Source organism: Malus domestica, chromosome 04 (assembly GCF_042453785.1).
Source record: "Malus domestica chromosome 04, GDT2T_hap1".
NCBI lineage: Eukaryota > Viridiplantae > Streptophyta > Magnoliopsida > Rosales > Rosaceae > Malus > Malus domestica.
In genome coordinates this window covers 16821865-16848250 of record NC_091664.1, presented here as the reverse complement: position 1 = coordinate 16848250, position 26386 = coordinate 16821865, and the positions used below count along the sequence as shown (strand labels likewise).

The 26386-nt window shown below is 40.9% G+C and overlaps 2 protein-coding genes and 1 long non-coding RNA gene across 6 annotated transcripts; all 3 read left to right on the top strand.

Annotated features, from left to right (window-relative positions):
- Window positions 1-8686: 8686 nt before the first annotated feature.
- LOC139195157 (uncharacterized) lies at window positions 8687-9802 on the top strand. The gene is made up of 2 exons (XR_011579789.1): window positions 8687-8790; window positions 9600-9802. It is a non-coding gene; the product is annotated as an uncharacterized lncRNA (long non-coding RNA).
- Window positions 9803-11165: 1363 nt separating this feature from the next.
- Window positions 11166-17877, top strand: LOC139195285 (uncharacterized). Of its 3 annotated transcripts, XR_011580057.1 has the most exons (4): window positions 11166-11423; window positions 15895-15976; window positions 16786-16848; window positions 17165-17877. XR_011580057.1 is itself a non-coding variant. In XM_070820532.1 (3 exons), the coding sequence occupies exons 1-3, from the start codon at window positions 11195-11197 to the stop codon at window positions 16790-16792; spliced, it is 303 nt and encodes a 100-aa protein (XP_070676633.1). In that variant the 5' UTR covers window positions 11166-11194; the 3' UTR covers window positions 16793-16988. The 3 variants fall into 3 exon arrangements, 2 of the variants coding, with proteins under 2 accessions (XP_070676633.1, XP_070676632.1); XM_070820532.1 differs by lacking the exon at window positions 17165-17877 and having other exon boundaries at window positions 15910-15976; window positions 16786-16988; XM_070820531.1 differs by lacking the exon at window positions 17165-17877 and having other exon boundaries at window positions 16786-16988.
- A 473-nt stretch (window positions 17878-18350) lies between these two features.
- On the top strand, window positions 18351-24174 carry LOC139195283 (uncharacterized). Of its 2 annotated transcripts, none has more exons than XM_070820530.1 (3): window positions 18351-18609; window positions 23096-23162; window positions 23972-24174. In XM_070820530.1, exons 1-3 carry the CDS (start codon window positions 18381-18383, stop codon window positions 23976-23978), a joined length of 303 nt encoding a protein of 100 aa, XP_070676631.1. In that variant the 5' UTR covers window positions 18351-18380; the 3' UTR covers window positions 23979-24174. The 2 variants fall into 2 exon arrangements, with proteins under 2 accessions (XP_070676631.1, XP_070676630.1); XM_070820529.1 differs by having other exon boundaries at window positions 23081-23162.
- The last annotated feature ends 2212 nt before the right edge of the window (window positions 24175-26386 follow it).

The window sequence follows — 26386 nt, the reverse complement described above, 5'->3', positions numbered from 1 at the left end:
TAGTATTTCTTAAATACTTAAGGGCTCACTTGACAGTTGCCATGGTTCTGATCCTGGGCTTGCACTGATATCGTCTTGTACCATTCTAGGTACAACTCATATCAATGTTTTTCATACAATATGAAATACATAAATCCGATTCTATTTACGCATTATTTCTTTGGGAGTCAAAGAGTACGTTCTCTTTGAGAAGAGCAACTTCTTAGTCTCACTAGAGTTGTCCTTCTAATTGAAGTTTATCATCAAATGAGAAACTTCCTAGCATCTATTGTCTATTATTAAGGATTGATATAATCCAATTATATCATGAAATATATCATTATAGATTTCCATCCCATGTATATAGACTATATCTCCCATATACATTCTATCTTCATATAATGTTTCAAAGTCATAACTTTAAAGAAGAAATATTCTTTTCATTTTCAAAATTAATATATCATATATATTTAAATTTTAGGAACATGATTAACTCCCATATACATTCTATCTTCATATAATGTTTTAAAGTTATAACTTAATGAAGAAGTATTCTTTTCATTTCCAAAATTAATATATCATATATATTTAAATTTTAGGAACATGATTAACTCCCACTAACCTTTTGTAAACCTAGTAAACAAAAGATTCATTTACATCTTTATGAGAAATCAAACGATTTGATCCTTTTCTCATAAGATGCTTATAGCTCCCACTAGCTTGCTTAGATTCATGATGGTTGGATCTCTACAACTTATATGTCTTGTGATTCATAATTTTAGACATATATTATTAAGACTATCTTAATAATGGTTTCGGAAACCCATATAATGTCCAAACATTAAATCACCATTTAGTTGTAGCTAACTATCTTCGAATTAATTGAAACCAAGACTACGTCAAAAATGGTTTCTTCAAAGTCAACCATCCTTTTGATTGTAGTTACCTTAAGCTACCAATTAGCTTATGAAGGTTTCATTATTTCGGGTCAAATGGTACTTTACCATTTCCTTGAGTATATAACATATATACACTCAATGTAGTCATAAGGATTTTCATTCTTATTTCTTTCGAATTAAGAGGTGCAACTCTATGACATAGTCATAAAGTTCAAACCATTCAACTGAGACGGTTTATAAATCCTTCTCGACTACCTTGGAGCTTATGGTATAGGAACTAGGTTGTTATATTTGTTGATTATCATCTTGTCTCTCAAAGAACCCATTCTTTGAGTTCTATCTCTCGTTCATTTGCTCTTAGGCAAATCACATTGTAGGATTACAATGAACTACCCAACAAAACAACATTTGTTAGTTGGTTTATAGAAGCGATATCCAAAAGTTAATTTAAGGATATCCCACAAGATTGTTATCAAACAAATATTGCTTATTAGCACACAACCCCAAATCTTAACATGCTCAAGATTTGTCTTTCTTTCCAACTACATCTTATGGAGTCATGAAAAATTTGGAAGATCTTCTAATTGAAAATTATATTGTTTTTAGAAGTATATATCCTATATATGGGTAATAGATAACATCTAACGAACTAAATCTTATTCGAGTTCGTTCTTCTCCTTAATAGAGAACTTTATTATCTTATGATGCTTCTTTCCTTGATATCTTTCAAGGAGACTCATCTAAAGTGTTTCTTTTCCTTGGATCAAATCTAAGGAGGTAAATACTTTAGACGTCTTACTCATCAACTTACATTTCTTGAATTCTTTGAAACCTTTTGCAAAGTATTCGGATTTGTGTTTATTCAAAATAAACTATAGTCCAACCGAGAGTGATCTTCGGTGAATGTCATACAACATGAGTAGTATTATGTTTGTGGACAAGTGCCACTAACATCTAAGTGAATTAACCTCAACAACTTTGTGATTCTTTCTTCTTTCAAAAAAGAATAAAGATTCGAACATTTCGCCTCTATACAATTTTAACAAGAAGGTATTGGATCCGGATCTAACGATCCAAAGCATCCATCTATGACCAACTCGTAATTTATGTTTTAGAGGTATCACAACTCAGTTGGGATTAGTCACTACCTTGCAACCTTTTGGGTTTTAAGCATCATTATATTCTAAACAGTTAACACTACCATATCATCTCTACTATAGAGACAATCAATTAGATTACTATAATCCAATCATTGATTAATAAAGAACAATGTTTTGTCAAACAAAACATTAATCCATTTCTACTATAGTGACGGAATTAAATTCCTTAAAATTGGAATGTAAAGACAATCTTTGGTTTTTCCAATTTCTTTGGTAGTTCATATGAGGAAGTAAGTACTATCTGCCTTCGCAAAGATCTATATTTTATTCACGTTCCGAATGTGAAGTACCTTTTCTTCTCTCATATATCTTCTACTTCTTATTAGTCACACTTTTACAACGATTGTAAAACATAGTTACTAATACGAAATCAAGCATTCAAGTAGAAAAACCAATTGTTTTGAACTATTCAAGAACAATTTACAACACCTTCGAAAGGTGTGTTCTTGACACTTGCAAGACATTTCTTGCAAATACCCCTTCCAATGTCCATCATTTCATAAAGAAAGTTTGTTCCCTTGGAGTTATTTTTATCTTCTTCATTTGACTTCTCCTTTGACTACAATAGTCATGGTCCCTAAACTCCCACTATCTCTCTTGAAACTTATTTCAATTGTGTTATACACTTCAAACGATTTGGAGAGTGTGTGGTTATTGTTCACTATATAGTTTACAATAAACTTAGTGAACCATTTGGACAGAGACACAAAGGTGAAGTCCTTGCCTAGTTTCCGTTTCTAGAAGTGGTTTAACACTTCAACACTCAATGATTCAAAATCATCATAAGTCCATGTTGATGGACTATTTTTGTCAACCAACCATTATGCTCTAAACATAATTACAAACTTTCAAGAGTTGTCCAAGGCAACTCTCATTTCTTCATACAACAATTTGTAAGTGAAGAATCATGGCACATAAAGTGTCCATGCCCTTGTACTTTCTTCTCAAGTTCTTTGTTCATTTAACAAAGAAACAAGCACTAGTGTTTGCATTGACTAAGGGTTGTTCAAAGCAACTCTTATTTCTTCATACAACAATTTGTAATTGAAGAATTATGACATTAAAAGTGTTGTCCTCCTTATGATAGACTTATCTAACATTTTCTTCCAATGATACATTATCAATAGGAAGATTGTGAGGATTAGACTACTTAGGTACATATATAATCCATTTAAGACAATCTTTGGGATTGTGGTACCAAGTCCGGAAATTAAAGCTTTCGGCTTTTATTTGTCAAGTGTTGGATAGCGTTTGCAAATATATTGGTAAACAAATACATAACGAATATAAATTGATTGATTTTAAGCCATTTGATCCAGGTCTTTAAATCAAATAGCACCACCCACTATTTTTGGCAAATTCCATATCCCTCATTGGAATTCGAGAGTTTTGGAGGAAACTCTTAGTAGGGTATGGGAGGCTCACTATTACCAAGCCCACCTCAGAAGAAAATCATATTGGCTAGCGTTAATAATAATGAGAGAGTACGCTTACTCATTTGCATCTCTTGCAAGTACCCATCTAGTTTGGCCTCTAGAGAATGATGCCTCAGAAGAATATCATATTGGCACATTGCACTTAGTTAAGTCATTCCCACCATGCTAGTTTAAGTAGGGGTTCAAGAATGGCCTCAGAAGAATATCATATTGACCACACTCGTTGCCTACCTTCACTTCATCATATGTGTATAGTCTTCTCCTGAATGTAAGCACATACTTTGCAACCCCAGAACTGGACGAATACAGTGTATGAGTCACAAACGATTGAAGCCTACCACGGTGGAAGGCCACGAAAGAGTGTTCAAAGCACTCTCACGCTTGTCAACTTAATAATGGTTTGGTTGAGGGTTTTAGGTCTCATCACATATAAATATTCATTTTAATCTTTATTAAAACAATTTTGGTCCTATTACAACTATTGGTCCATTTGATTGTTTTAGTTGTATATAATACTCTCACTATGCTTATAAAACGGTTTTTAAAGCAAGAGTATATGATACTACTAACATAAGGTTTGCATTCATTGATGGACTATATAGTTGTCTTAGGGCCTTATGATGATTATGAACCTTTTAATTAGATCCAACACGAGCCTTGTGTTGAATCTCGGTCTAGGGATGGTGATTGATTTTAGTTACGCGTTTAATCACATTAAGGCGTGTTGTCTTAGGGGCGTTGGACCCAACTACTTCATTTTCATGCATATCAAATAAAGCAAGAAATAAGTACTTCAAAGTAAAGGTGAGCTTATGCTCATTACAACATTTGAATAATACAAATTACTTTAAAGTAAAGAAGAGCTTAAGCTCTTTTACAACATTTGATCAAATCAAATTACAACCAAAATCTAATCTACACATTCCCATGGTTCAAACAAATTTGAAACGGCTTTCACATAGCTCAATTATCGTAGGCTTAGGTTCATAATCACCCTTTAATTAATTAACACTTTAACTAATTAATTGAATGCAACATTTTCATTTGGTTTTTGTATCCATAAAATTGATTTAAATGGAGCTAAACAAAATGAAAATCCAATTCTCATTTAAAGAGACAAAACAATTTTGTTCTCTACCTAATTTGGGCCATCATGCAATAACCACAACTTTTTGGGCTATAAAGCAATTAACCTCAACTTTTGGGCTATATTGCAAAACTTTTGGGGTCACTTTGTAAAAACACAAAAGTCCACTACTTCATGTAATTACAACTAGAACCCAAAATTTTAATAATGCAAAAACTTCATTAAAGGATCAAAACAATTTGTCCTTTAGCGTTTTTGGACCTAAACGTAAAAACGTAAACTTTTGGGTCAAAGTGCAAATACACAAAAGTATCAAAACTTTATGTAATTGCATAAAAGCCCCAAAAGTACCCTATAATGTAGGGTGGCTGGTTTTCGAGAGGAGTGTGAGTGATGTGTGTGTTGATTTGTGAGTTTTGACATAAAGCATGCAAGTGCACAAGTGGTGTGTGTGAAAGGGAATTAATCCTTTCACACCCACCATTATTTCTTACACCATTTAAACAAATATCTAAAACATTTAAACATTTGAAAAAACATAAAACATAAACTTTATGAAATAAATCAAAACTTTGAATCAAAACACAAAACTTTTTGTTCTTGGCAAAAATGTCAAGAACAATGAAGAACATTCATGAAAAACTCAAAAAATTTCCATGAACATTTTTCACCCAAAAACATCTCAAAACCATTCAAACTTTAGGGAAATAACATATAACCAAACTAGGATACATAGGGGTTCCAAAAGTCACTTTAAAACACTTTTAACAAGTCAAACAAGAACCAAAAAATCCACCCTTTGGATATGGCCGAATTTCCCCAAAATCATGGCACCAAATTTTAGCTCCAATATTCATGCTCATATGAACTACATCTACAACATTTGAGATGGCAAATTTTCTAACAAAATTTACATTCAAATAAACAAGAATAAAGCTTGTAACATATTACAACTTTTAAATCAAAACTATGAACTACAAAACCCAAAAGGATTCACCAACTACTAGACCTAGGCTCTGATACCACTTCAAGGATGATTTTGTGAAAATATGTTCATTTGAATAACATCTATAGCCTGCATTTAACAATTAAAAGGCGGAATCATGCTTACATGCATTCAAAAACAAAACATTACCCATGAAATTCAAAGCCTAGTAGATTGGTGAACCAAGACTCAACTCAAAACAAAGTGAGTTGAGATATTATACCTTTGTAGATTCCTCTTTGCATAAGCAAAGGCTAATCACCCAAAGAGAGGGCCTTCATTCCTTGCATCTTAGATCTATGGATTTTGGATGGATGAAATGGTTCTCCAAGTTCTCAAAATAGAGAACCTCTAAGTCTCCACACCAAGGTTAGATTTAAGTAGAAATGAGTGACCTTGGAGGAGTAGGATTGCTAGATACACCCTCCAAGGGGGCCGGCCTCCTAGAGAGAAAAGGAGAGACATGTTCTCTCTAATTTTCTCCAAAAGAACCCATTATGAATTTTAGGCTATAAAGTTCTTTATATAGTCACTTCTTTAAATGACCTAAAGAACCAAAAAACCCTAATTCAACACACATGGCCGGCCATATAAGGGATTTGGGCTTTTGGGCCTTTGTGAATCTTTATTCATTAAATTGTCATACAACTTAAGTCAATGGGCTTGACGTTCGAAGCCCATTGGGCCTTAAGGTCCAAAACTATCCCGAGGTCTTTAACGAACTTATTCGTTTGATTAATTAACATATTAATTAATCCTTGCCATAAATAATTAAACCATTTAATTATTCTTACTCATCTCCATTGTTTCTTCAATCTCCATCTTACACGGTGTACGATCCATTAGGTTCTTTTTAGCGAGGCAGTGGGCGATTAAAACTCTTTAAAATCGATTGTGAATTGAAACTTACTTTCAATTCTCCCTTTAGTGTTTATACACGTTTAGGGCTTCCACAAACCAAGAGTGACACCTAGCAGCATATCATGGTTACCCAAACTAATCAGAAGAGGTAGAGAACCTATTCAGTTTAGGATTACAAATGCAATACGGTCTTTCTCTAATACAATACTCTTGACCACATTGTTTGGTTTGATAGTTTATTCATGTCTACAATCCAATGTGATTCGTGCGCTTATATGATTGCCTTGAATGTGATTTGGAACGACTTTCCTAAATCTCATTCATACTCTGGCCAAAGATTCTAAATCATATCATAGAGTATTCTCCCCCAAAGGGTTTGAAGGTTAGAGATCCCTTGTTGCGCATTTACTTGCCTCCATAGCTAAGTGGCTTAACCCCAACGATGCCGTGGACACCCGCAGATGGGGTGACTTTGACATAATCAAAGATCAAGGACTTAACCCCAAGACAAACGTGATGTCTCAGGTCAAAGGACTACTTTGCATTATCCCAACCATGAGTTCTCATGTGACATGAATATGAGAACTCTTCGTTGATCGTGTTCAGTGAACTCATTCTCTATTGAGCACCTACGTACTTGTCTTGATGTCACACACACCAATGACTCGAGACTAGTCACTCTCCCTGAGAGAAGACACAGCACGTACTGATCTTAACGAACTGTCAATGCCCAATTGGCAATCCTATGATCAGGAACGTTTAGGGTGTGTCTTCGAAAGAATGGTCTCATGAATCTAACTTCTTTAGATTGCATTCTCCCAATCACATATTCCTTGGACTTATCGTTTAAACATATAACATTTATATGAGACGGCTCAAACAATAATCTTTGCCCTTTATAATTTAAACTAGATTAGTTTAACATGTGAAATGTCCGTAAAGTATCATCATATGATTGGCTTTAGGGCACATTTCCAACATGCATATATTTACTTAATTTATTTACCATCGAATGATCAAGTATGCAACCAAAAAGAAAATATTATATTCATCATATTTGATCATTAGATGGTGAATGTATTAAATACATGCATTTACCGTATCAAGTTCGTTAAGACTTGATAGGATAATAGAAAGTAGTCCTCTTCCGAAAGCCTTTGTGCGGTGCACTTGTCATAATATAAATGGATATAAGTTTTTTTTTTCAAGTTTTCCTCCACCTGTATTACGACATGTGGTGTACCAGTGTAACCAACCTGTGTCCTGGATACACTGAATGTCACAGCCCGTCCCGGAGGTACTTTTGGCGGGAATGTGAAAGGACAAAAATGCCCTTGTCAGGTATCAAGGTATGGGTGTATTACGTTTTGAAAATGTTTGGTCCCTAAACTTTTAAGAAGTTGTTTAAGTTAGAAATATTTTGGAAGTTGATTTTATATTTTTGTGGTTAGGGACTTAAGAGAGATTTTGGATGGTGTGGATTGGTTTGACCACACAAGATCAGTCCCTTTCTCTCCTCCCTCTCGATCACCCTCTCAGTCTCTCTCTCTCTCTCCCGACCTCACACCCAAACACACCCATATCGTACGGACCACCACCAAAACCCTTCAAAACTTGACGGATCGGGGCAAATAAGGTATGTATCTTCATCGTTTTGACGTCCTGAGTTCATTGGTGCTAGTTTTAGGAAGTGAAACCTTCGATTTCACGTAGATCCCGAACCTCCATTTTTGAGGTACTGTTCATGCGAACGTAAAATGTTGTGTTTCAGGAGATTTCAAGCTTGTGGTGAGCTTTAGGAGGTCTTAAGGAAGCTCGGAGACGTTCGTTAGAGAGTTTTGGACGTCGGGATCGTAGGTTTCAAGTTTGGCCGAACCCTTGGTTTTTGCAAGGTGAGATTTCGTAGTTTTTAGGCCCTAAAACTAGTCCAACGTGATAGTACACTCTTAGGGCTTCAATTTGGTATAAAATACGAAGAAAATGGGTGAAAAACGAAGGAGAATAGTGAGTTTGAAAATCGGCCGGAGTTCGGCCGGAGTCCGGCCACCAGAGAACCAGTCCGGCGAGGCCCTGTGAAGAAGACGACACGTGCGCTGCACGTGCTGCGCGTGGCCAGCGCGTGGACCCGTGCCACGTGTGGCGCGTGGGGGCGCGTGGGGCTTCCAAAAATTTTTCTAAAAATTTCTCGACGCTCGTGACGTCAAGTAGGTCGATGTGGTATATTCATATACCAAAATTGAGCATCGTATGAGAAGTTATTTCGAATTATTGGTGATATGCTTAAAATTAATGTTTTTATAGTTGTTTCGCATATAGGTGAGACGTATCCCGAGGACGACCGCATCCAGGGACGCCACGGGGGTTACGACCCGTCGACTTATCAGTGAGTGGGCAGTTTTGTTTTCGTATTACCTATATACTACTGTTTTTCCCAGAAAAATGTTCTATATGAAAATATGTCTTGAATATGCCATGCATAGAATTATTTGAAAATCATGAATTGGTTTATGAATTATATGATTGAGATATGATGCATACATGTTGCATGGTGCTGTGGAGGCACAGGTAAGTCAGGTGAGTTCATTATTCATTTAATTGAATGGATTGATATCAATATAATTTGAGCTCATAACCTGCACCCTAGGTGTTAGTGCTTATATTATTCACCACACCGCACGCTCGCCTTGGATCCAAGTAGGTGGATGTCGTACAGACCATGTGAGGGTTCCGACATGCTAGTCGTATAGATCACTAGGCGTGATTCCGACTAGTGGGTGATCTTAGTTATGCGCGCTGATGATATGATGAGAGAAGCACTAGAGCGTATTTTTACACCTTTCATCGTATAGACTACCTTACGTAGTTCCGAGTGATGTGCAGAGTAGGGCCGTATAGGTCACTGTGGTGACTCCGGCTTAGTGGGATTTGAGCTATTGAATTAATCGTATAGGACCAACTGCAGGGTCTCCGATTAATTCCTTATTCACCTGATTTATATTTTTATTTATGTCATGGCATGTTTTCTTGAAAATGTTAAAGATTTGAGATTTAAATGTTGAGATTTTATATGGTTATATATTTCTGGGAAAGTATACAGGTTTTTACGGCGAGGGGATATAACTGTTTTAATGAAATGTTTTGGAAAACTAATTTGTTTTACTGACCCACTCATTTTGTTTTGCGCCCCTCCAGGTTCTAGTTTAGCGGTGGTTGGCTCACGAGGTCCTTTCCGGCTTTCTGACAGATTTGGGACATGTAGGACTCACCTGAGGGTGATGTATTCTTATTTTAGTCCTACTAGACTGCAGATAACCTATGCTCTGAACTTATGTGTTTACTTGTAAACTCGTCCGGTTATGTCCGTATGTGGTTATGTTGAGTTTGGGTTGAATTTCTGTTGTTATATGTTGTTATTACGCTTCCGTGTCGTGCTTATGGTTACGTCACGCCCACGTGACGGCCAGCACACCTGGATCCTCCGGATCAGGGTGTGTCAGTTTGGTATCAGAGCTTAGGTTGCAGTCCTGTAAATTTGTTAATGTCTTAACGATCTTTTGATGTTTTCTGTCAGAATCATGCCGCCTCGTAGAGAGCGTAGAGAGTCCCGCCGTACTTCTGAACCTAATTTCCCGGATATTACTCAGTTAGGGGAAGCGATGGCCCAGGCTTTACAGAATGTGATTCGTCCTCCCCCTCCTCCGAGGACACCTCTGGAGACCATGTACAACTTGAAGTTAGATCGGTTTATGGGTAATGAAAGTCATGAGGGGGCAGAGAAATGGCTTGATCATATTGAGAAAACTTTCCAGGTGATGCAGAGTCAGGGGAATCTCCCTGCTAATAGGTGGGTGGAGACCACCACTTGGTTTTTGGGTCGTGAACCAGCAGCATGGTGGATAAATCAGGCTAGGTACATGTCACCTGAGACGGCAGCCGACTGGAAAGTATTCAAGGAGCATTTTATGAAGAGATTCGTTCCTCCTGAGTATATTGACCGTAAGAAGCAGGAATTCACCAGGTTGAAACAGAGAAATATGTCGGCACATGAATATTATAGAAAGTTTACTGATTTGTCTCGTTATGACACTGATACAGCTGGTAATCAGGGAGAGATGCTTCGACGTTTCAAGTTGGGATCTAAGAAGAAGTGGCGTACCTTTGCCAATGCACTCCCCTGCGCTGATTATCATGAGTATTTCGAGATTCTGGTTAGGATGGAGGACTCTGATAATCTTCCTGACAGTGAGGATGATGAGGACAAGAATGAGGGTCAAAAGAAGAATGACAAAGGTAAGGGTATTTCTATTCCTGGACCTCGACAGACTCAGTGTTTTAAGAAGAGTGGAGCGAGTTCGAGTTCTTCTAGTGGGGGATATAGTTTTACTGGCCCGAGGAGAGGTGGTGGAAGATTTTCTGGTGGACCCAGATTTCAGGGTCAGAGGGATGCTGGTGGATCTGGCGCTCCATGGTGCCGCCGTTGTAACTCCCGTCACCATGGTGAGTGTAGGAGAGGTTCTGGTGCTTGTTTTACGTGTGGGCAGATGGGACATCGGGCTTCTCAGTGCCCCCAGGGTCAGCAGAGACCGCAGCAGACTAATATGCCACCTCCAGCACCAGTTCAGCAGAGTTTTGGACCGGGTGGTTATGGCCAGCCGAATCGTGGTGGTGCTTACCACTATCAGGGGGATGCGGCTCCGTATGCTTCCGGACCTTATCAGTATTCTCAGGAGCCTTATCCTCAGACAGGGTATTCTCAGGATTTTGGAGGTTATTCTTCTTATTCCTCTATGCCAACTGGTGGATCGCAGTGGCATCAGGGAGGTCAGCCCCGTCAGGGGGAAATTGCTACTGGTGGTGCAGGATCATCCAGGCAGCCTAGTCAGCCAGGCCAGGGACGTAATCCTCAGGGACGAGGTAATCAGGGCAATAGAGGCCGAGGTGGACGTCAGCAAGCTCAGGGGCGAGTTAATCATATGTCCCTGCAGGAGGCTCAGAACCATCCAGACTTGATAATGGGTACGTTAAATGTTCTTGGTCATTTTGCTAAGGTTTTGATTGATTGTGGTGCTACGCACTCTGTGATTTCTCATACGTTTGCTCAAATAACCCAACCTCACCCTTCACCTCTAGGATTTGATTTAGAGTTTGCCATGCCTAGAGGAGATAAATGTATTGTGGATAGTGTGTATCTGGGGTGTCCAGTGATGGTTGAGGGCGTGATTATGTCCGCTGATCTTATTCCGTTAGATATTGTGGATTTTGATGTGATTTTAGGGGCCGATTGGTTACACCATAATCGTGCCCATATTGATTGTTATGGTAAATCAGTTACTTTTTATCGTCCTGGATTACCCGAGGTTATTTTTGTGGGCGAGAGAAGTGGGGTGAGACATGGAGTTATTTCTGCCATAAGGGCGAGGAAATTATTATCGAAGGGTTGTCAGGGATATTTGGCACATGTGGTATTAAATGATGTTGCTCCTACTAGTATAGAAGAAGTTGGTGTGGTCAGACATTATCCGGATGTTTTCCCTGATGATTTGCCGGGATTGCCGCCAGACAGAGAGGTGGAATTCTCTATTGATTTGCTTCCAGGTACGGACCCTATATCTCTGACTCCTTATAGAATGGCTCCTGCTGAGTTAAGGGAATTAAAAATCCAGTTGCAAGAATTACTTGATAAAGGTTTTATTCAACCTAGTTCTTCACCTTGGGGTGCCCCAGTATTATTTGTGAAGAAGAAGGATGGAACTCTTCGATTGTGTATTGATTATAGACAATTGAACCGGGTAACGATTAAAAACCGTTATCCATTGCCCCGCATTGATGATTTGTTTGATCAGCTGAAAGGTGCGTGTGTATTTTCTAAGATTGATTTGAGATCCGGGTATTATCAATTGAAGATTAAAGAAGACGATGTACCTAAGACGGCTTTCCGAACTCGGTACGGACATTATGAATTTTCGGTTATGCCGTTTGGGTTGACTAATGCACCTGCAGCTTTTATGAGATTAATGAATGAGGTATTCCAGAAATATCTTGATAAATTCGTTATTGTTTTTATTGACGATCTTTTGGTATACTCTAAGTCCCAAGCAGATCATATCCGACACCTTAATTTGGTGTTAAGGAAATTAAGGGAGCATCAGTTGTATGCCAAGTTCAGTAAATGTCAGTTTTGGTTGACTGAAGTGGCATTTTTTGGGGCATGTTGTATCAGCTCAAGGTATTCAAGTTGACTCTCAAAAGATTGCAGCAGTGGAGAATTGGGAGCAACCTCGAACCGTCACGGAGGTACGAAGCTTTCTTGGCTTAGCAGGTTATTATCGACGGTTCGTTCAGGATTTCTCTATGATTGCTTTACCGTTGACAAAGTTGACCAGGAAGGATGTTAAATTTGAGTGGGATGAGAATTGTGAGAGGAGTTTTCAGCAATTGAAGTATTGCCTCACTCATGCACCGGTGTTGGTACTTCCCGACGATAGCGGTAATTTTGAGATATATAGTGATGCTTCATTAAATGGTTTGGGATGTGTTTTGATGCAGCATAATAAGGTGATTGCCTATGCTTCTAGGCAGTTGAAAAATCATGAAAGGAATTATCCTACTCACGATCTTGAATTGGCAGCAATTGTTTTTGCTTTGAAAATTTGGAGACATTATTTGTATGGTGAGAAGTGTAAGATCTTCACTGATCATAAGAGTCTTCAGTACTTATTCACCCAGCATGATCTTAATCTTCGTCAGCGAAGGTGGATGGAATTGCTAAGTGATTATGATTGTTCTATTGAATACCATCCAGGTCGTGCTAATGTAGTAGCGGATGCACTGAGTAGGAAACCACAAGGTAGACTTAATGCCCTATATGCTTGCCGTGTTCCTCTTCTTGCTGAACTGAGGGCAACGGGAGTAAGGTTGGAGATTGAAGACCCTAGTGGAGCCTTTCTTGCTAGCTTTCAAGTCAGGCCAGTTTTGGTGGACCGTATACTTGCAGCTCAAATGGTGGATGAAGAAATTCAGGAGTTGGTTCAGTTAAGAAGTGAAGGGAAAAAGAAAGACCTCAGAATTCGGGAATCAGATGGTATGCTCATGCAAGAAAACAGAATGTATGTTCCGAATAATGGGGAATTGAAGAAGGAAATTCTGGACGAAGCACATTGTTCAGCTTATGCGATGCATCCGGGAGGAACAAAAATGTATCATACCATTCGACCATTTTATTATTGGCCGGGTATGAAAAGAGAAATTGCAGAATATGTGAGCAGGTGTATTATTTGCCAGCAAGTGAAAGCAGAAAGGAAGAAGCCCTTTGGGCGAATGCAACCACTTCCCGTTCCCCAGTGGAAATGGGAAAATATAACCATGGATTTCGTGTATAAACTTCCTCGTACGCGAAATGGATTTGATGGTATTTGGGTGATTGTGGATCGACTCACCAAGTCTGCGCATTTCATTCCAGTGAGGGAGAAATACCCTCTGAATAAATTGGCTAAGTTGTTTATTTCGAAGATTGTCAAGTATCATGGAGTCCCAGTAAATATTATCTCCGATCGAGACCCGAGGTTTACTTCTAAATTTTGGGTGGCTTTTCAGGAAGCTCTGGGTACTCAATTACTGTATAGCACAGCTTATCATCCTCAAACTGATGGGCAATCAGAGAGGACCATTCAGACGTTGGAAGATATGTTGAGATCTTCGGTATTACAATTTGGTGATTCTTGGCATGATCGTCTAGACTTAATGGAGTTTGCTTATAATAACAGTTTTCACTCGAGCATTGGTATGTCCCCATTCGAGGCACTTTATGGTAGGGCGTGTCGAACGCCATTGTGTTGGTCTGAGGTTGGTGAACGGGTATTAGAAGGCCCTGAGATCGTGGATGAGACGACTCAAAATGTTCAGGTAATTAAGTCAAACCTGAAAGCAGCCCAGGATCGACATAAGAGTTTAGCGGATCGGCATACTACTGATCGAGTGTATGATGTGGGTGATTGGGTATTCTTGAAATTGTCGCCTTGGAGAGGTGTGGTACGATTTGGGAAAAGAGGGAAGCTAAGTCCGAGATATATTGGACCTTATGTGATCACTGAAAGAGTTGGTGAAGTTGCCTACCGGTTGGAACTGCCTCCGGAGTTATCTAAGGTCCATAATGTGTTCCATGTCTCTATGCTTCGGCATTATATTTCTGATCCATCTCATGTGATCCCTCATCAACCGTTAGAGATTAATCCGGATTTGACTTATGATGAGGAACCAATCACAATATTGGATTGGAAGGACAAGGTTCTAAGGAACAAGACGGTGAGTTTGGTGAAGGTGTTGTGGAGAAATCATTCTGTGGAGGAAGCTACTTGGGAGACGGAAGACCGGATGAGAGAGATGTACCCAAGATTATTCTACGAGTATTGAATTATGATTTGGTTATGGGAATTTCGGGGACGAAATTCTATAAGGAGGGGAGATTGTCACAGCCCGTCCCGGAGGTACTTTTGGCGGGAATGTGAAAGGACAAAAATGCCCTTGTCAGGTATCAAGGTATGGGTGTATTACGTTTTGAAAATGTTTGGTCCCTAAACTTTTAAGAAGTTGTTTAAGTTAGAAATATTTTGGAAGTTGATTTTATATTTTTGTGGTTAGGGACTTAAGAGAGATTTTGGATGGTGTGGATTGGTTTGACCACACAAGATCAGTCCCTTTCTCTCCTCCCTCTCGATCACCCTCTCAGTCTCTCTCTCTCTCTCCCGACCTCACACCCAAACACACCCATATCGTACGGACCACCACCAAAACCCTTCAAAACTTGACGGATCGGGGCAAATAAGGTATGTATCTTCATCGTTTTGACGTCCTGAGTTCATTGGTGCTAGTTTTAGGAAGTGAAACCTTCGATTTCACGTAGATCCCGAACCTCCATTTTTGAGGTACTGTTCATGCGAACGTAAAATGTTGTGTTTCAGGAGATTTCAAGCTTGTGGTGAGCTTTAGGAGGTCCTAAGGAAGCTCGGAGACGTTCGTTGGAGAGTTTTGGACGTCGGGATCGTAGGTTTCAAGTTTGGCCGAACCCTTGGTCTTTGCAAGGTGAGATTTCGTAGTTTTTAGGCCCTAAAACTAGTCCAACGTGATAGTACACTCTTAGGGCTTCAATTTGGTATAAAATACGAAGAAAATGGGTGAAAAACGAAGGAGAATAGTGAGTTTGAAAATCGGCCGGAGTTCGGCCGGAGTCCGGCCACCGGAGAACCAGTCCGGCGAGGCCCTGTGAAGAAGACGACACGTGCGCTGCACGTGCTGCGCGTGGCCAGCGCGTGGACCCGTGCCACGTGTGGCGCGTGGGGGCGCGTGGGGCTTCCAAAAATTTTTCTAAAAATTTCTCGACGCTCGTGACGTCGAGTAGGTCGATGTGGTATATTCATATACCAAAATTGAGCATCGTATGAGAAGTTATTTCGAATTATTGGTGATATGCTTAAAATTAATGTTTTTATAGTTGTTTCGCATATAGGTGAGACGTATCCCGAGGACGACCGCATCCAGGGACGCCACGGGGGTTACGACCCGTCGACTTATCAGTGAGTGGGCAGTTTTGTTTTCGTATTACCTATATACTACTGTTTTTCCCAGAAAAATGTTCTATATGAAAATATGTCTTGAATATGCCATGCATAGAATTATTTGAAAATCATGAATTGGTTTATGAATTATATGATTGAGATATGATGCATACATGTTGCATGGTGCTGTGGAGGCACAGGTAAGTCAGGTGAGTTCATTATTCATTTAATTGAATGGATTGATATCAATATAATTTGAGCTCATAACCTGCACCCTAGGTGTTAGTGCTTATATTATTCACCACACCGCACGCTCGCCTTGGATCCAAGTAGGTGGATGTCGTACAGACCATGTGAGGGTTCCGACATGCTAGTCGTATAGATCACTAGGCGTGATTCCGACTAGTGGGTGATCTTAGTTATGCGCGCTGATGATATGATGAGAGAAGCACTAGAGCGTATTTTTACACCTTTCATCGTATAGACTACCTTACGTAGTTCCGAGTGATGTGCAGAGTAGGGCCGTATAGGTCACTGTGGTGACTCCGGCTTAGTGGGATTTGAGCTATTGAATTAATCGTATAGGACCAACTGCAGGGTCTCCGATTAATTCCTTATTCACCTGATTTATATTTTTATTTATGTCATGGCATGTTTTCTTGAAAATGTTAAAGATTTGAGATTTAAATGTTGAGATTTTATATGGTTATATATTTCTGGGAAAGTATACAGGTTTTTACGGCGAGGGGATATAACTGTTTTAATGAAATGTTTTGGAAAACTAATTTGTTTTACTGACCCACTCATTTTGTTTTGCGCCCCTCCAGGTTCTAGTTTAGCGGTGGTTGGCTCACGAGGTCCTTTCCGGCTTTCTGACAGATTTGGGACATGTAGGACTCACCTGAGGGTGATGTATTCTTATTTTAGTCCTACTAGACTGCAGATAACCTATGCTCTGAACTTATGTGTTTACTTGTAAACTCGTCCGGTTATGTCCGTATGTGGTTATGTTGAGTTTGGGTTGAATTTCTGTTGTTATATGTTGTTATTACGCTTCCGTGTCGTGCTTATGGTTACGTCACGCCCACGTGACGGCCAGCACACCTGGATCCTCCGGATCAGGGTGTGTCAGTTTGGTATCAGAGCTTAGGTTGCAGTCCTGTAAATTTGTTAATGTCTTAACGATCTTTTGATGTTTTCTGTCAGAATCATGCCGCCTCGTAGAGAGCGTAGAGAGTCCCGCCGTACTTCTGAACCTAATTTCCCGGATATTACTCAGTTAGGGGAAGCGATGGCCCAGGCTTTACAGAATGTGATTCGTCCTCCCCCTCCTCCGAGGACACCTCTGGAGACCATGTACAACTTGAAGTTAGATCGGTTTATGGGTAATGAAAGTCATGAGGGGGCAGAGAAATGGCTTGATCATATTGAGAAAACTTTCCAGGTGATGCAGAGTCAGGGGAATCTCCCTGCTAATAGGTGGGTGGAGACCACCACTTGGTTTTTGGGTCGTGAACCAGCAGCATGGTGGATAAATCAGGCTAGGTACATGTCACCTGAGACGGCAGCCGACTGGAAAGTATTCAAGGAGCATTTTATGAAGAGATTCGTTCCTCCTGAGTATATTGACCGTAAGAAGCAGGAATTCACCAGGTTGAAACAGAGAAATATGTCGGCACATGAATATTATAGAAAGTTTACTGATTTGTCTCGTTATGACACTGATACAGCTGGTAATCAGGGAGAGATGCTTCGACGTTTCAAGTTGGGATCTAAGAAGAAGTGGCGTACCTTTGCCAATGCACTCCCCTGCGCTGATTATCATGAGTATTTCGAGATTCTGGTTAGGATGGAGGACTCTGATAATCTTCCTGACAGTGAGGATGATGAGGACAAGAATGAGGGTCAAAAGAAGAATGACAAAGGTAAGGGTATTTCTATTCCTGGACCTCGACAGACTCAGTGTTTTAAGAAGAGTGGAGCGAGTTCGAGTTCTTCTAGTGGGGGATATAGTTTTACTGGCCCGAGGAGAGGTGGTGGAAGATTTTCTGGTGGACCCAGATTTCAGGGTCAGAGGGATGCTGGTGGATCTGGCGCTCCATGGTGCCGCCGTTGTAACTCCCGTCACCATGGTGAGTGTAGGAGAGGTTCTGGTGCTTGTTTTACGTGTGGGCAGATGGGACATCGGGCTTCTCAGTGCCCCCAGGGTCAGCAGAGACCGCAGCAGACTAATATGCCACCTCCAGCACCAGTTCAGCAGAGTTTTGGACCGGGTGGTTATGGCCAGCCGAATCGTGGTGGTGCTTACCACTATCAGGGGGATGCGGCTCCGTATGCTTCCGGACCTTATCAGTATTCTCAGGAGCCTTATCCTCAGACAGGGTATTCTCAGGATTTTGGAGGTTATTCTTCTTATTCCTCTATGCCAACTGGTGGATCGCAGTGGCATCAGGGAGGTCAGCCCCGTCAGGGGGAAATTGCTACTGGTGGTGCAGGATCATCCAGGCAGCCTAGTCAGCCAGGCCAGGGACGTAATCCTCAGGGACGAGGTAATCAGGGCAATAGAGGCCGAGGTGGACGTCAGCAAGCTCAGGGGCGAGTTAATCATATGTCCCTGCAGGAGGCTCAGAACCATCCAGACTTGATAATGGGTACGTTAAATGTTCTTGGTCATTTTGCTAAGGTTTTGATTGATTGTGGTGCTACGCACTCTGTGATTTCTCATACGTTTGCTCAAATAACCCAACCTCACCCTTCACCTCTAGGATTTGATTTAGAGTTTGCCATGCCTAGAGGAGATAAATGTATTGTGGATAGTGTGTATCTGGGGTGTCCAGTGATGGTTGAGGGCGTGATTATGTCCGCTGATCTTATTCCGTTAGATATTGTGGATTTTGATGTGATTTTAGGGGCCGATTGGTTACACCATAATCGTGCCCATATTGATTGTTATGGTAAATCAGTTACTTTTTATCGTCCTGGATTACCCGAGGTTATTTTTGTGGGCGAGAGAAGTGGGGTGAGACATGGAGTTATTTCTGCCATAAGGGCGAGGAAATTATTATCGAAGGGTTGTCAGGGATATTTGGCACATGTGGTATTAAATGATGTTGCTCCTACTAGTATAGAAGAAGTTGGTGTGGTCAGACATTATCCGGATGTTTTCCCTGATGATTTGCCGGGATTGCCGCCAGACAGAGAGGTGGAATTCTCTATTGATTTGCTTCCAGGTACGGACCCTATATCTCTGACTCCTTATAGAATGGCTCCTGCTGAGTTAAGGGAATTAAAAATCCAGTTGCAAGAATTACTTGATAAAGGTTTTATTCAACCTAGTTCTTCACCTTGGGGTGCCCCAGTATTATTTGTGAAGAAGAAGGATGGAACTCTTCGATTGTGTATTGATTATAGACAATTGAACCGGGTAACGATTAAAAACCGTTATCCATTGCCCCGCATTGATGATTTGTTTGATCAGCTGAAAGGTGCGTGTGTATTTTCTAAGATTGATTTGAGATCCGGGTATTATCAATTGAAGATTAAAGAAGACGATGTACCTAAGACGGCTTTCCGAACTCGGTACGGACATTATGAATTTTCGGTTATGCCGTTTGGGTTGACTAATGCACCTGCAGCTTTTATGAGATTAATGAATGAGGTATTCCAGAAATATCTTGATAAATTCGTTATTGTTTTTATTGACGATCTTTTGGTATACTCTAAGTCCCAAGCAGATCATATCCGACACCTTAATTTGGTGTTAAGGAAATTAAGGGAGCATCAGTTGTATGCCAAGTTCAGTAAATGTCAGTTTTGGTTGACTGAAGTGGCATTTTTTGGGGCATGTTGTATCAGCTCAAGGTATTCAAGTTGACTCTCAAAAGATTGCAGCAGTGGAGAATTGGGAGCAACCTCGAACCGTCACGGAGGTACGAAGCTTTCTTGGCTTAGCAGGTTATTATCGACGGTTCGTTCAGGATTTCTCTATGATTGCTTTACCGTTGACAAAGTTGACCAGGAAGGATGTTAAATTTGAGTGGGATGAGAATTGTGAGAGGAGTTTTCAGCAATTGAAGTATTGCCTCACTCATGCACCGGTGTTGGTACTTCCCGACGATAGCGGTAATTTTGAGATATATAGTGATGCTTCATTAAATGGTTTGGGATGTGTTTTGATGCAGCATAATAAGGTGATTGCCTATGCTTCTAGGCAGTTGAAAAATCATGAAAGGAATTATCCTACTCACGATCTTGAATTGGCAGCAATTGTTTTTGCTTTGAAAATTTGGAGACATTATTTGTATGGTGAGAAGTGTAAGATCTTCACTGATCATAAGAGTCTTCAGTACTTATTCACCCAGCATGATCTTAATCTTCGTCAGCGAAGGTGGATGGAATTGCTAAGTGATTATGATTGTTCTATTGAATACCATCCAGGTCGTGCTAATGTAGTAGCGGATGCACTGAGTAGGAAACCACAAGGTAGACTTAATGCCCTATATGCTTGCCGTGTTCCTCTTCTTGCTGAACTGAGGGCAACGGGAGTAAGGTTGGAGATTGAAGACCCTAGTGGAGCCTTTCTTGCTAGCTTTCAAGTCAGGCCAGTTTTGGTGGACCGTATACTTGCAGCTCAAATGGTGGATGAAGAAATTCAGGAGTTGGTTCAGTTAAGAAGTGAAGGGAAAAAGAAAGACCTCAGAATTCGGGAATCAGATGGTATGCTCATGCAAGAAAACAGAATGTATGTTCCGAATAATGGGGAATTGAAGAAGGAAATTCTGGACGAAGCACATTGTTCAGCTTATGCGATGCATCCGGGAGGAACAAAAATGTATCATACCATTCGACCATTTTATTATTGGCCGGGTATGAAAAGAGAAATTGCAGAATATGTGAGCAGGTGTATTATTTGCCAGCAAGTGAAAGCAGAAAGGAAGAAGCCCTTTGGGCGAATGCAACCACTTCCCGTTCCCCAGTGGAAATGGGAAAATATAACCATGGATTTCGTGTATAAACTTCCTCGTACGCGAAATGGATTTGATGGTATTTGGGTGATTGTGGATCGACTCACCAAGTCTGCGCATTTCATTCCAGTGAGGGAGAAATACCCTCTGAATAAATTGGCTAAGTTGTTTATTTCGAAGATTGTCAAGTATCATGGAGTCCCAGTAAATATTATCTCCGATCGAGACCCGAGGTTTACTTCTAAATTTTGGGTGGCTTTTCAGGAAGCTCTGGGTACTCAATTACTGTATAGCACAGCTTATCATCCTCAAACTGATGGGCAATCAGAGAGGACCATTCAGACGTTGGAAGATATGTTGAGATCTTCGGTATTACAATTTGGTGATTCTTGGCATGATCGTCTAGACTTAATGGAGTTTGCTTATAATAACAGTTTTCACTCGAGCATTGGTATGTCCCCATTCGAGGCACTTTATGGTAGGGCGTGTCGAACGCCATTGTGTTGGTCTGAGGTTGGTGAACGGGTATTAGAAGGCCCTGAGATCGTGGATGAGACGACTCAAAATGTTCAGGTAATTAAGTCAAACCTGAAAGCAGCCCAGGATCGACATAAGAGTTTAGCGGATCGGCATACTACTGATCGAGTGTATGATGTGGGTGATTGGGTATTCTTGAAATTGTCGCCTTGGAGAGGTGTGGTACGATTTGGGAAAAGAGGGAAGCTAAGTCCGAGATATATTGGACCTTATGTGATCACTGAAAGAGTTGGTGAAGTTGCCTACCGGTTGGAACTGCCTCCGGAGTTATCTAAGGTCCATAATGTGTTCCATGTCTCTATGCTTCGGCATTATATTTCTGATCCATCTCATGTGATCCCTCATCAACCGTTAGAGATTAATCCGGATTTGACTTATGATGAGGAACCAATCACAATATTGGATTGGAAGGACAAGGTTCTAAGGAACAAGACGGTGAGTTTGGTGAAGGTGTTGTGGAGAAATCATTCTGTGGAGGAAGCTACTTGGGAGACGGAAGACCGGATGAGAGAGATGTACCCAAGATTATTCTACGAGTATTGAATTATGATTTGGTTATGGGAATTTCGGGGACGAAATTCTATAAGGAGGGGAGATTGTCACAGCCCGTCCCGGAGGTACTTTTGGCGGGAATGTGAAAGGACAAAAATGCCCTTGTCAGGTATCAAGGTATGGGTGTATTACGTTTTGAAAATGTTTGGTCCCTAAACTTTTAAGAAGTTGTTTAAGTTAGAAATATTTTGGAAGTTGATTTTATATTTTTGTGGTTAGGGACTTAAGAGAGATTTTGGATGGTGTGGATTGGTTTGACCACACAAGATCAGTCCCTTTCTCTCCTCCCTCTCGATCACCCTCTCAGTCTCTCTCTCTCTCTCCCGACCTCACACCCAAACACACCCATATCGTACGGACCACCACCAAAACCCTTCAAAACTTGACGGATCGGGGCAAATAAGGTATGTATCTTCATCGTTTTGACGTCCTGAGTTCATTGGTGCTAGTTTTAGGAAGTGAAACCTTCGATTTCACGTAGATCCCGAACCTCCATTTTTGAGGTACTGTTCATGCGAACGTAAAATGTTGTGTTTCAGGAGATTTCAAGCTTGTGGTGAGCTTTAGGAGGTCCTAAGGAAGCTCGGAGACGTTCGTTGGAGAGTTTTGGACGTCGGGATCGTAGGTTTCAAGTTTGGCCGAACCCTTGGTCTTTGCAAGGTGAGATTTCGTAGTTTTTAGGCCCTAAAACTAGTCCAACGTGATAGTACACTCTTAGGGCTTCAATTTGGTATAAAATACGAAGAAAATGGGTGAAAAACGAAGGAGAATAGTGAGTTTGAAAATCGGCCGGAGTTCGGCCGGAGTCCGGCCACCGGAGAACCAGTCCGGCGAGGCCCTGTGAAGAAGACGACACGTGCGCTGCACGTGCTGCGCGTGGCCAGCGCGTGGACCCGTGCCACGTGTGGCGCGTGGGGGCGCGTGGGGCTTCCAAAAATTTTTCTAAAAATTTCTCGACGCTCGTGACGTCGAGTAGGTCGATGTGGTATATTCATATACCAAAATTGAGCATCGTATGAGAAGTTATTTCGAATTATTGGTGATATGCTTAAAATTAATGTTTTTATAGTTGTTTCGCATATAGGTGAGACGTATCCCGAGGACGACCGCATCCAGGGACGCCACGGGGGTTACGACCCGTCGACTTATCAGTGAGTGGGCAGTTTTGTTTTCGTATTACCTATATACTACTGTTTTTCCCAGAAAAATGTTCTATATGAAAATATGTCTTGAATATGCCATGCATAGAATTATTTGAAAATCATGAATTGGTTTATGAATTATATGATTGAGATATGATGCATACATGTTGCATGGTGCTGTGGAGGCACAGGTAAGTCAGGTGAGTTCATTATTCATTTAATTGAATGGATTGATATCAATATAATTTGAGCTCATAACCTGCACCCTAGGTGTTAGTGCTTATATTATTCACCACACCGCACGCTCGCCTTGGATCCAAGTAGGTGGATGTCGTACAGACCATGTGAGGGTTCCGACATGCTAGTCGTATAGATCACTAGGCGTGATTCCGACTAGTGGGTGATCTTAGTTATGCGCGCTGATGATATGATGAGAGAAGCACTAGAGCGTATTTTTACACCTTTCATCGTATAGACTACCTTACGTAGTTCCGAGTGATGTGCAGAGTAGGGCCGTATAGGTCACTGTGGTGACTCCGGCTTAGTGGGATTTGAGCTATTGAATTAATCGTATAGGACCAACTGCAGGGTCTCCGATTAATTCCTTATTCACCTGATTTATATTTTTATTTATGTCATGGCATGTTTTCTTGAAAATGTTAAAGATTTGAGATTTAAATGTTGAGATTTTATATGGTTATATATTTCTGGGAAAGTATACAGGTTTTTACGGCGAGGGGATATAACTGTTTTAATGAAATGTTTTGGAAAACTAATTTGTTTTACTGACCCACTCATTTTGTTTTGCGCCCCTCCAGGTTCTAGTTTAGCGGTGGTTGGCTCACGAGGTCCTTTCCGGCTTTCTGACAGATTTGGGACATGTAGGACTCACCTGAGGGTGATGTATTCTTATTTTAGTCCTACTAGACTGCAGATAACCTATGCTCTGAACTTATGTGTTTACTTGTAAACTCGTCCGGTTATGTCCGTATGTGGTTATGTTGAGTTTGGGTTGAATTTCTGTTGTTATATGTTGTTATTACGCTTCCGTGTCGTGCTTATGGTTACGTCACGCCCACGTGACGGCCAGCACACCTGGATCCTCCGGATCAGGGTGTGTCACTGAACAATCTCTTCAACAACAACAACAACAACAACAAAGCCTTTTCCCACTAAGTGGGGTCGGCTATATGAATCCTAGAACGCCATTGCGCTCGGTTTTGTGTCATGTCCTCCGTTAGATCCAAGTACTCTAAGCCTTTTCTTAGAGTCTCTTCCAAAGTTTTCCTAGGTCTTCCTCTACCCCTTCGGCCCTGAACCTCTGTCCCGTAGTCACATCTTCGAACCGGAGCGTCAGTCGGCCTTCTTTGCACATGTCCAAATCACCGGAACCGATTTTCTCTCATCTTTCCTTCAATTTCGGCTACTCCTACTTTACCTCGGATATCCTCATTCTCAATCTTATCCTTTCTCGTGTGCCCACACATTCCACGAAGCATCCTCATCTCTGCTACACCCATTTTGTGTACGTGTTGATGTTTCACCGCCCGACATTCTGTGCCATACAACATCGCTGGCCTTATTGCCGTCTTATAAAATTTTCCCTTGAGCTTCAGTGGCCTACGACGGTCACACAACATGCTGGATGCACTCTTACACTTCATCCATCCAGCTCGTATTCTATGGTTGAGATCTCCATCTAATTCTCCGTTCTCTTGTAAGATAGATCCTAGGTAGCGAAAACGGTCGCTTTTTGTGATCTTCGCTAAATTGCTCCGGTCATTAGTGTGGATAAGTATATAAATGGATAGAGATAGGAAAGCAAACACAAGATGTACGTGGTTCACCCAGATTGGCTACGTCCACGGAATAGAAGAGTTCTCATTAATTGTGAAGGGTTTACACAAGTACATAGGTTCAAGCTCTCCTTTAGTGAGTACAAGTGAATGATTTAGTACAAATGACATTAGAGTACAAATGACATTAGGAAATATTGTGGGAGAATGATCTCGTAATCACGAAACTTCTAAGTATCGGAGTGTGGTATCGACTTGCCTTATCTGTCTCATAGGTAGATGTGGCAGCTTCTCTGGAAGTACTCTTCCTCCATCCAGGGGTGGTATCTTTAACTGGTGAAGATGCACAAGGTAATGTATCAATTTCACTTGAAGCTTACTTGTAGTTTCAGGCTTGGTCAAGCGCGATACAAACCATGTAGTAGGAGTCCCCCAAGTCGCCGAGCTAGGGGATTTGCTGAAAGAGGTGACAGACAAGGTAAGCAATCAGAGCTCCGGCTGATTGTTCACCTTCTCCCCATCTTGCAGCAGCATGAAGGATAAAGAGAAGAAAAATGAGAAGAGATGATATGGGATACTTTTGCTTTTGAAGAAGTAACTTTCCACAGGCTTATTCTTGAACTGAGCTGGAGGGTTTTCTGGTTTCCTCCAGAGTATAAGGCCGACTGAAGAATTTGAGGGTCAAAACAAGTCCATCAAATCTAGAGTACGTTCGACCCTGCTGATATGGGATACTTTTGCTTTTGACAGAGTAATGGATGGATCGGCACGTGTGCTGTTACGCTTGTCTCCACATGCTTCCTTGTATCCTTCGCACTTGCCCTATCTGTTCCTCAAGCAGATGCGGTATCTTCCCTGGCAACATAAGATGTTGAAGATGAGTACTCGAGAGCAATGCCAGGTAAGTAATCAGGTAAGGGGTTCCAGGCTGTCAGTTCCTGGCTGGGAGCTTGATTTCAAGTGCTGACTGATTGCTCTCTTTCTCCTTGTCTTGCAGGTAAAAACAAGGCCAAAGGAAAAGACAGGGAAAAAGCATGATATGGGATACTCTTGCTTTTAACCCTGATGATATGAGATATTCTTGCTCTAGTATAGCTTGTTTGCAGAGGTATTATCGGGGGGAAAGAAAGCTGAATATTTCGAAAGGCTTCGTTGGGAGTGCCCTCTCAGATATGAGGAAGGGTTGAGCATTTTTGCAGGTCTGCCTGTCCGTTGGGGATGGAGGTCGACATATATAGGAGTCTCCCTAACAACAAGTAGTAATGCTATTCCTTTACCCTGCTTGGTCATAGCACGGTAGTGGGAGCTGCCAGCTTCACATGTTTTAACTCTGTCAGAGCACTTTGAAAAAGTGGTATGTGGTATCTGGCTCTCGAGATTCGGAGAACGATGCTTCTTCGATTTTTGAGAAAGCAATCATGGTGGGGGTCTGGCTCT